General features: G+C 41.7%; 1 protein-coding gene across 1 annotated transcript in view; it reads right to left on the bottom strand.

Annotated features, from left to right (window-relative positions):
- Positions 1-361: 361 nt before the first annotated feature.
- Positions 362-10473, bottom strand: part of IGHMBP2 (immunoglobulin mu DNA binding protein 2) — a 76698-nt gene continuing 66586 nt past the window's right edge. The window contains exons 14-15 of the mRNA XM_083480822.1: positions 9641-9825; positions 362-4204 (exon numbers count right to left, since the gene is read on the bottom strand). Coding sequence (XP_083336948.1) covers positions 4007-4204; positions 9641-9825 — 383 coding nt within the window. The 3' untranslated portion in view covers positions 362-4006. The remainder of the gene's footprint in view (positions 4205-9640; positions 9826-10473) is intronic.

The following is a 10473-nucleotide window of genomic DNA, read 5'->3' as shown; positions in this document are numbered from 1 at the left end:
GAAACATACAGGGTTTCTTCTTAAGCCAGGTGCTCATACACACCACTATGATATAACATCACTAGTGGCATCTGACCACATTCTCCTGTTTATTATAGTGATTATTTATGTTGACATAGAATAAAGCAATGAAAGTGAACTGGAACTAGTTAAGATACAGTAACTTTCAGTCCATGGACTAATTGCTAGTGTCTTTCCAGCTCCCAAACATACACCGGTGGTTAATTTCAAAAAATCTTGTGGAATTGGAGCTCAACTCTGCTTGGATATATGTGGGAACAGACTATAGATACTCAGTGGTGAGAAGGTTCTTTGAACATGCTCACTATTGCCCAGCTGATTAGGGGATTAAGCTCTGATATCAAAAGCAATGAGCTAAGTTTATTTCATTTTTATGCCACTTTCCCAAGGTGAACTGCACTCAAAAGCAGCTCGTAACAGCAATTTTAAAAATAAATATACAAACATAAAATGTTACAAAACATACCATTAAATTCAAACAAAGAAAAACCAAAAGGATAAATGCAATAAATTACAATGAAATCATCTAGATGATGCATAACAAGTACAGAGCAAAATAAATATTAGGAGGCAAATAAATAAATTAGAAAGCTTATCAACGCTTCAAGTTCAAACCTTTCTGCACTCCAGGGAGCCACAGCAGTCCTGCTTAAATACAGTTCAGGGGGTCAGATGTCTTCTCCACAGCCTAAATGCGTCACAACTCCCTTCCTCAATCTCCCCTCCAAAAGTGCCAGCAAAGGCAATGATGGTAAGACACAGGAGAAGGTGCTAGGTTCAAATTAAGCCCTGATAAACAATTATGGAAATCGGCAACGGCAGAAGCAGATGTGAAGATAGAGGTACAAGCAGAACAGATGAGATTTATACTCTGTTCCATTCTGCTGTGATTTGAAATAATTCAGCCTTGACTTGCCAGCTGGTGACTTTCCTTGTGCTGGTTTCATTGTATATTTTTAAGGAAAATTTAAATGACAGAACTAATATCAACTGGTTTCTGGGCAAGAAGCCCAAGGGAAATTTTAACTGCTTGGCAGCAAGTCTGTCCATTTTTTACTTTTTTTAATGTTAGCTCAGAAATATTTTATCAGCACGGAATAACTAACTATTGAGGGAATTGTCCTCCTCAGATTTATTATAATTACACTGTAACCTTGTGTCACACTTCTGTTCTTTTACATTTCAGAGAATGGGCTCTGTTAATAAGGCATTATTCGTCACCTTTGAAGTATTCCAGAAGGTGATACTAAAGGAAGGGGTTGCTCATTAAGCCAGCAGCACTCCAAACTAGAAGGTGCTAAGCAACCCAAACACAGTCAAGTGTAAAGAGATCTTAATAATGGAGCTACTGCTCACCCCACACTTCTTTTTAAAAATTATAATAACAAAAATATTATTATGTTACCATATTGTTATTGTTATGTCTTCAAATAGCTAATATTATACATTACAAACACAGACACAAAACCCGAGGGAGAATTGCCAGTGCCTGCATTTAGGGGGGGAAATACACTTCTAAAACTTTCCAGATTCCTTGCCCCTGCCCACAGACACCCACACTACAATGAGTGTAATAATATGCACTGGAGTCCTACCTCAATCAATCTATCACAATTAGGACCAACGTACCTCCAAATCCTCTTTTGGATCTTGCATACTGATCTGCATTTAGCATTCTGCTCTGGTAAAATTTCATCTGGTCACACTGAGCTTTCCTAAACAGAGTACATTAATTTTATGCAGAATATAATGATTGTGGGTTTTTAAAAAATGAATTCAATTTCATTTTATTATTGTCGGCTCGCATTATAAGTTATGGGTTCAGAATCCAAGAGCAATCAAGGTTGTAGCTGCATCATTATTAGAATCTCAGAAATGATGTGACACCAATTGTTAGGATCAGATGATAAAACACAAACACCTCTTGTGTTTTCAAGGCTGACAAGAGAAAGTGAACACATTAATTTAAAGTAAAGGAGAAGAGAGATTGGAAGGGTAACAAACCCAAGGTTAATACTGGCAGATGGTAGAACTGCAGGGCATTTGTAGACCCTTAGAGACACCATGCATGGCAAGAGAATGACGTCCCATTGCTTTTGAGCCCAAGGCTGAACAAATCCTGCCAAGAACATCTAGGACATTTGCGGCTAAAGGAACTTGGGACTTGTAATCATTCTAGATCAGTGGTTCCCAAACTAACCCCCCCCCCCCGGACCACTTGAAAATTGCTGATGGCCTTGGCAGACCACTTAATGGTTTTTCTGCCTGTTGTAGCAATTATAATGCATTGTGCTAGATACTGTACAATTTGCATTCCACAGAATTCAAAATGTAATACAATAAAATAGCACTGTGAGAACAGTAGGCTGGACTAGATGGGCCACTGGCTTGATCCAGCAGGCTCTTCTTCTGTTCTTAATATAAGAAATAAAAGAACCAACAAAAATACAATTAACTTGCTCTAGATACCAGAAGCTTAACCCATTTTACGCAGTTCATAGGATGAGGTGAAAAGGACACTGCTTGAAAAGAACAGGAAAGGAATGCACCCTTTTTCTTTCTTAAAGTACTTGAAGCTCTGAACAAAATTATGAGGCCACATCCATAGCAACATGACACTGAGTGCCCTCCCCTGAAAATGGGACCATTATTTCCCTGCTTCTTGGTTGCATATAGTTCTGCACAATGAAAACTCTACTGGGTAATTATTTGTGGGACTACATTGTTTTGTAAACAAACAGCTCCACACACGCCCCCCCAAAAGAAACGTGTCTATTTTTATTGGAACTTGAATGAATTTGAGAAAAAAAATTCTACCTCACACATTCTGTGATTCTAAGCCAAGGGATGGCAAATGCTTTTCAGCTGCAGGGACACATTCCCTCATGGACAACCTTCAAAGAGCTGCATGTCGGTGGCTGGAAGGGTCAGAGGAAAACAAACAAACAAGTGGAGCAACAGATCGGACCCAACCTTAGCACAGTAGACCACATTGCAGCCATGTGCAAGTCAGAGGATCCCCTCACAGGAAGCCCTCAGCACCACAGTTCAGATACACATTCAAGACAGGCTAAAGCACTTGATGTGGCCCTAGTGCAGGCCCAGTGAGGGATGTGGCACTGGGAAGAGTCTCAGGGATGAAACAGAGAGACTTGCAAGGACTTAATTTGGACCCTGGCCCTGAGGTTTCCCTACTGTAAGTTAAGGTCCATAACACACAGTGGTGGCATAGGGGTGGGACACATTTTTGTATGCAGAAGACCTGCGCTCAATCCCAGCATATTCCAGTAAAAGTGTATGTGCTGGGCCAGTGAACCCAGGTTATTTTTCTAGATTTTTCTTCACTTTGTCCCCTCACAATTTTAACACATCTTTTTTAGAATCTTTTCTTTCAACATACAAGTTTCTGAGCTTGAGAAATGGAAAAAGCTATTTGTATTCCCTTAATTTTGTGGACCACCTAGAGAGGTTTTTATTGCTCCCACACATTGGGGGGGGGGGCAGGAGTCCCACGGACAATGATTATTACATTACCATGCAATGTCAAACGGACAGTTCACTGCTCAAGGCATATGCTATCACTGTTTTATTGTAAAACCTGCTCTGCGCCCGCTCAGAGTACATTTATTACCTTGCCAATAAAGATCATTACTACAAACAAAAGCTGCCCACCTTTCTCCTTAACCAACGGGGCTTTATAGTTCTGATGTGACTGAGGAAAAACACATTTTACAGTGCAAGACACAACTTGAGAATTGTTTGAAACTTGCAGACGGTGGGAACCTTTCCTCGGTCAATCTCTGGCTTTCTGAGGACCATGAAGCTGAAGGACCTATTCTTGATTTTGGGGGAGTAGGGTGGGGGAAAGAAGCCAAAAGGTTTAAGAGAGTGATGAGCTTTTTCCTCTGGAGCCTGAGCATGCTGCTGTACGAAGGTGCCTCAAGGACAGGCAGGCGAGCATCTTGCCTTGACATAGCTAATCCTCTCATTTCTCTTTGTCTTTCTTTTTGCTCTTTCTTTGGCTTGTGAGCTCACTGAGTTTTTTGTCCAGGCGCCTCTGGAGATGAGCTCTCTTGGCAGGATCCAAGGGCTTGTCCTTTAACCCACTCCCAGCACATAGAGAAGCTTCTTTGCTGATTCTCTGCCGGGCATATGCTTTGGCTTTCTCCCCACAGCCATGAATCTGTGGGAGATAAAGCCATAATATCAGCCTCAAGATGTTCCAGCACAAAATTACAACCTTAGTGAAAACTGCTTATCATAAACTTGATCATTCTTCACAGTCCATAAAAATAAACTACTTCACTTACCGGTGGGTCTTTTAACAACAAAACAAAACAATTTTAAAAATATGAAGGTCATTTTCCCCTAAGGAGCAATTAAATAATCATTTTGGACAGATTAAGTATTTCTTCCCAAACTCTAAATATGTAAGGAAAATCTCTACTCCATCATCCGGTCACCTTTGTCACCCTTGTTGATAAATACTAACATTTCTCACTTATCTCCAGTCTGGAAAGAATCAGATGAAAGGAGGGAAACCAAGAACAATCAAGCCCTAGAATCATAACAAAACACATCATATCTATTGCTAATAAACTGGCAATACCACCACCTCACCTAAGAAGCTTGAATGTCCACAGTGCTGGGTGCATAATATAAAGTTAAGCAGGTTTGATTAGCCGGTGCCTGACTGGGAAAGAAACTGCACGGAAATAGCCATATAAGCTGAAGAACAGAGTATTAGCTGAAGAAATAAGTAAAACAACGCATCACATTTCCTTGTTTCTTTTGTGTTGTTGGGCCCCCTGCAGACTGGCTGTCACAAGTAATATTTGTAAAGTTCGTAATTACCTAGCCCAGAATATTTGCCCAGTATAGCTGTGTTATGAAACTGAGTGAAACTTCTCCAATAATTTATTCTCTGGCTTTGAATGGAAAATAAAATTATTCCAAGGAATATGATCAGTTATGTCAGCTGCCCCTCAAAATTTCACCCAAGCCAAGCTACAGGAAAGCCCCCACAAGGCTGGTTTATTTGTTTTTCAACAGTTTCTACAGAACTTTGTAGTCTTTGCATTCTAAATCACAATTCTTTAGATTCATGACAAAACTATTTATTAATAAACCTGTTTGGTATGTCAGCAACTCCTTAAGAGTTCAAAATGACCCTTTGATTAGCAGGACAAAATTCTGATCTTTAACATAGTAGGTGGACTCAAAATTAAATGAAGCAGAAGCTGGACTCAGCCCTGGTACATGAAAAATACCCAGTACTTCAGATCATATCTTAGTTGGGGTTGATGAGTCAAGTGCTGCTTGTGTAACAGAAAAGGAACACAGCTGGGTATATCAGCTAGAGGATACTGGGCACCTATATGGAGGGTACAGTTATCAAATGAAGACTCTTTCATGCCAGGAGAATTTGGAAAAGACAGTACAACCTTGAGTTTAGAATAGAGCTTTCCAAACTGTGTCGTGACACATTAGTGTGTTGGCTACAGTGTGTAGGTGTGTCACACGAACGCTCCCTGTGCTCCTCCCGGGCCGGAAAGGGGTTAGTTTGCTAGTAAAACTAAACTACTGTGTCACATAATGATGCATATCTAAAAAGTGTGTCACCAACATGAAAAGTTTGGAAAGCTCTGGTTTAGAGGTTTAAAGTGACTAACTCATTATTTAGGAGAACTTTTCTAGAGACCAGCATGCCAGCTTACTTGGCCAATAAAGCGAGATGAGCGCCGCAACCCCAGAGTTGGCCACAACTGGACCTAATGGTCAGAGACCAGATTCTAGAGACCACATTCTCCCACATCTGTTGGATTCTTGTAGGTAGTGATTTTCACTCATCTCCAGGCCACCAATACCCCCCTCCCTCACTCTTAGGAAGCAGGTTATACTGACTGATAAAGAATCTCCCAACCTTGAGTCATCAGCATGGCCTGCTTCTTGGCCTAACTGCTGGAGCTAAATACACATTGTATAAGAGAAGGAGCCAGAAAGCAAATTGAGGATGACAAGTAGCAGTAGGCAACATGCAAGTCATCCATGAGATAAATTCTACAAGGCGCGAAGATATAAAGGGGCATTGTGGAAGAAAATTAAGTGCAAGGAGGATAAAGAAAGTATTATGGACCCACAAAGGGCTGCCAAAATACCAGATTTAAAAAAACACATACTTCATGTATGAAAGAGAAGGGAATAGAGACATGCAATATCTCTGCATTTTAGGAGTTCTAGAGATGAAGCTACCATAAGTTGAATGACTTGTATGCACATCAGGAAAGATAACTAGAGACACAAGTATGCAAATTAATGATATAAACAGGAAGGATAAACTAATGGTTGAAAAACAGCTTTGAAGGAAACTCATTTTACTGAAGATGAGTGACAAAGTGCAAGCCCGCTGGGTTGCTGGAAAGCAAGATTTATTAAGGTGGGAAAGCACTGAAGCTATTGCTTAGAAGAATTCATTTTAACAAGGAGCTAAAACAGCTGGATTTTGTCCAAAGCTGAAAGAAAATGACAAAACACTCTCAAGCAGTATAAAATGGCAAGCAATTTGCAGTCAGTAAAAAGGTAGGGACTTGATGCGACTATATGGGATCACACCCTGCAGTCCCTCTAAAATGAGTTCTATCTCATTAACTGGTCCAAAATTCAGGCTAGGATGGATTAAACCTTCAATTCTACATGAATTATACTATGGCAGCTGGATAACAGTTGAAATGATTTAACAATTTTTTAAAAATTAAAAGTCTCACTTTTAAGTTGATCTAACAAAATATTTTTATGATTGCATACTAAAGGGGAATACATTCTTCTGCAATACCTTACTGATAGCTCAGTCAGTAGAGCATGAGACTCTTAATCTCAGGGTTGTGGGTTTGAGCCCCCCACTGGGCAAAAAGATTCCTGCATTGCAGGGCGTTGGACTGGATGACCCTTGTGGTCCCTTCCAACTCTACGATTCTATGAATCTATTAATCCAGCCCCCCCCCCCCCGGGCCTGTTCACACAATCAGATTTCCTTTTATGCATGCAGCTGCTCAACAGTGGCTAAGAGGGAAAAGAAACTGGCAATCATTTCTGCATTTGCAAGTTGTGCCCTTTCAATGCACTGGAACCAAAGGAACAGATGTGACTGTGTTCCTGTATAGCAAGGGTAGGGAATCTGTTGCCCTCCAGATGCTGCTGGGCTACAACTCCCATCATCGGCTGGGGCCAATGGGAGCTGGTGTCTCACAGCATCCAGACGGCCACAGCTTAGCCACTTCTGCTTCACACTCTTGTTCAGAACCCTGTTCTCTTAATGGGACCATCAGCATGGCAGTGGGGAGGGGGGTCCTCTTGCACAGAGGGCAATGAAATCTGCCTTTAGTTTTTCAGGATCACATCTCCTTTGTGTAGCTCTCTACCAATACAACTCTGAAATCAGCAAACCCTGAAATCAAAACTACAGAATACCAGAACATTTGGAGTATTTTCCTACATGTTTTTTGTACTCTTATTTCCTTCATTCACAAATCCTTCGAATAAGATTTTTCTTGATTCAAGCTTGCCTTGAAACACCAGCAAGTGTCACATGATAAGTATATCTATTTAAGACCACCACTGTTTTGCTGATTTTTCCCTTGCTGCAGCATGTGCCACAGAAAATATTGCTGTATATACTTTTATTTTACGGTTAGAAAGAAACCCAACTCAAACTGTTGGCAGAATGCCAGTAAATCCATAATCCAGTAAATCTATTTCAGGCACTATAGATCAACATGTCTTCAGCTAGCTACAACACTTTCTCCATGGGATTAAAACCACGTATGATCTACTGCTTCAAATAAATCAGAGGGGCATAAAGAGGACATCTGAAAGCTCTGGACGTTGGAAGTCAGTATTATTTTTCCTGGCACACAGGTCTTTTATGTGCTACATAGGGACAGCCATTGGGCAGCTCTAACAGAAGTGCAGAGTGAGACATTCCCACCTTCTGTGAGTCCTGGACTGCAATTTGAGTGCAACTCACAACTCACTCCAATCTTTGCTACAGCTGGAGTGATGGGCAAAGAATGACCTTTTGTTTAGACTGACACCTAGAAGGAAGGAGGCTTCTGTGGATAAAGCCTGCTGCACCCAGGTGAGCTGCTGTGCTTTCGGCATCTCTTGTACCAGGGTGACAACAGCAGCTTGGGCAATAGAGTGAGAAAGGGCTTTGCACAACTTCTCTTACTTAAAGCTGCTCTTGGTGCATGGTATCCAATGAATCTACAGTGTGATGAAGGAGAAAGGGAGAGAAGATAGATAAAAGGCTTATAGTTGAGCAGAACGCATGGCATGGCTGGTGTCATATGAAGATGCCTTTTAAAATCATTTGCAAGTCACTTTGAGCACCTCCTTTTTTGGAGGGGAAAAGCAGAGCACAAGTCTACCTAGTTCAGTATGGACTGACTCTCCATGGAGCAGGCTTAAGGCTTGGGCACTGCCTAGCAAGGCTACCCAAGACCTTTTAGCTGGAGATGCCAGAGATTGAACCTGGGACCTTATGCATGCAAGGGTATGTGCTGTATGCCACAGAACAGTGGCCCTCTCTAGGCTAGCACCACCAGCACCTCAGATAGACACATTTTCTAGAGCATCATCCTCCCACAAGCATCTGAACAGGTTGTGGGCAGGGGGTGAATGTTAAAAGAAGAGAGGTGAGTTGAGGTACATTGTGCCAAGAGGAAATGACTCAGACACTCCGGGGGAAGAAAAAAGTCTCTGAAGAAACACGTTATTTCAGCAGTGACACATTGTTAAACACAGGTCCTCTGCCCTGCAATGCTAAGTGCCTGTGTTAAAGGCCTTGCCTCGTTATTCCAATCAAGGAGACCCATCCTTTCTATTCTCCACATCACGAAGAACAGAGACAGGGAAGAAATGGGGGGCGTATTATTATTATTTTTGTTAAAGGTCTTGAGTGGGTGGGTGAGGGGAAATACAAGTACACTGTGAACCTGACAGGAAAGAAAGCCATTCTCATATTAGAGCTTGGTGAAAGATTGGAGTGAGATATCACAGACACACAGAGGCTCATAATAACTAAATCCATACAAAGTACCAAAGGAAGAAGAAAATGCTTCATATTCCTCCAACTGTAGGCCAAAAAAAAGCACCTCTGAATGAGTTTCTTTTTTCACTTATAGCCCAGCAGGAGAGAACTTTCCCATTATTAGGATATATTAAGCTGGAGGCATCTCCCCCCTCCCCCCACTCATGGTTCCCTTGTGAATATGTGCATATTATGCTATATGGCTTTCATAAACCTTGCTCCCCCTCATACCCTAAAAGCAGATTTTCATGTTATCTTTTTAAATTAAAAAATAAAGTAAAGAGGAATGTGAGCAATCCACCCACCAGCGGATTTGCACATGTTCAACTGGCCTTGCGAATGGTTCAAAAGCTCACCTTGCTGTGCCTGGAAGCCTCCTGGAAAAATGGGAGTCTGTGAAATACTTAAAAAACACACACACAGCCATTTCACACTGAATGAAATTCAAGTCCTGAAGGACTGGGGGTCAAGAAACTGAGCAGATGGTGGCAATGTTTAGCTTACCTGAACCAGGCAAGGACAAAAACATACCTCTGGGATGTGGTGGCTGAGACAGTAGCGTTTATTGCAATGCAGGCAGAGCTGCCCCAGGGTTGTCACACTTGCTTTGCATTTGGGGAAACCACATGTGTTGTCAGCTTTGATTGCAGCAGAAATCAGAGCATCAAAATCTTCCTCTGCTGAACCTTCCACTTTGGTTTTAACAGAAGCCTTCCCTAAAAGCACAAGGGTGGGGAGGAGAATCATCAGCATGCAATAAAAGGAGCTTACAGATGAGCTGAGAGTTAAGATGAGCTAAGAGTTAAGGGCTGTTCAGCAGACTCCTACGAGGGGTGGTGGATTCTCCTTCCTTGGGGGTTTTTAAACAGAGGTTGGATGGCCATCTGTCATGGATGCTTTAGCTTAGATTCCTGCATTGCAGGGGTTGGACTAGATGACCCTTGGGGTACCTTCCAACTTTTAAGATTCTATGATTTCAACACAGTGTTTTTTCATGGGAATAAAAGGGGCACAGGTGTGTTCATCCAGTCCCCTAGTAAAGCCTGCAAAACAAGCTGATCAGCAAAAACAGAAACCCAGGGAACAATCGCAACCTCAGATGTATGGAATGGCAGAAGGCTGTCTTCATATGCACACACATGAGAACAGATGGCTTTGTAAACCATGCAGAAGCAAGCAGTATCACTTGGCAGGATGAAATCCCTACCCAGAATGTTCAAGCAAGATAAACTGGGCAAAGAAGAAAATATTCACACAGAGAGACTGTACTCCGCTGTGTTACACAGCACTGAGATCGATATACTAGGTGCTGATTTGCTGCTTCTAAACAGATCCAAGAGCAAGTGAATTCTCTCTGTGTGTGG

This window comes from Podarcis liolepis (assembly GCF_965112155.1).
Source record: "Podarcis liolepis genome assembly, chromosome: 1".
Lineage (NCBI taxonomy): Eukaryota > Metazoa > Chordata > Lepidosauria > Squamata > Lacertidae > Podarcis > Podarcis liolepis.
This window is presented reverse-complemented; position numbering and strand designations above follow the sequence as displayed.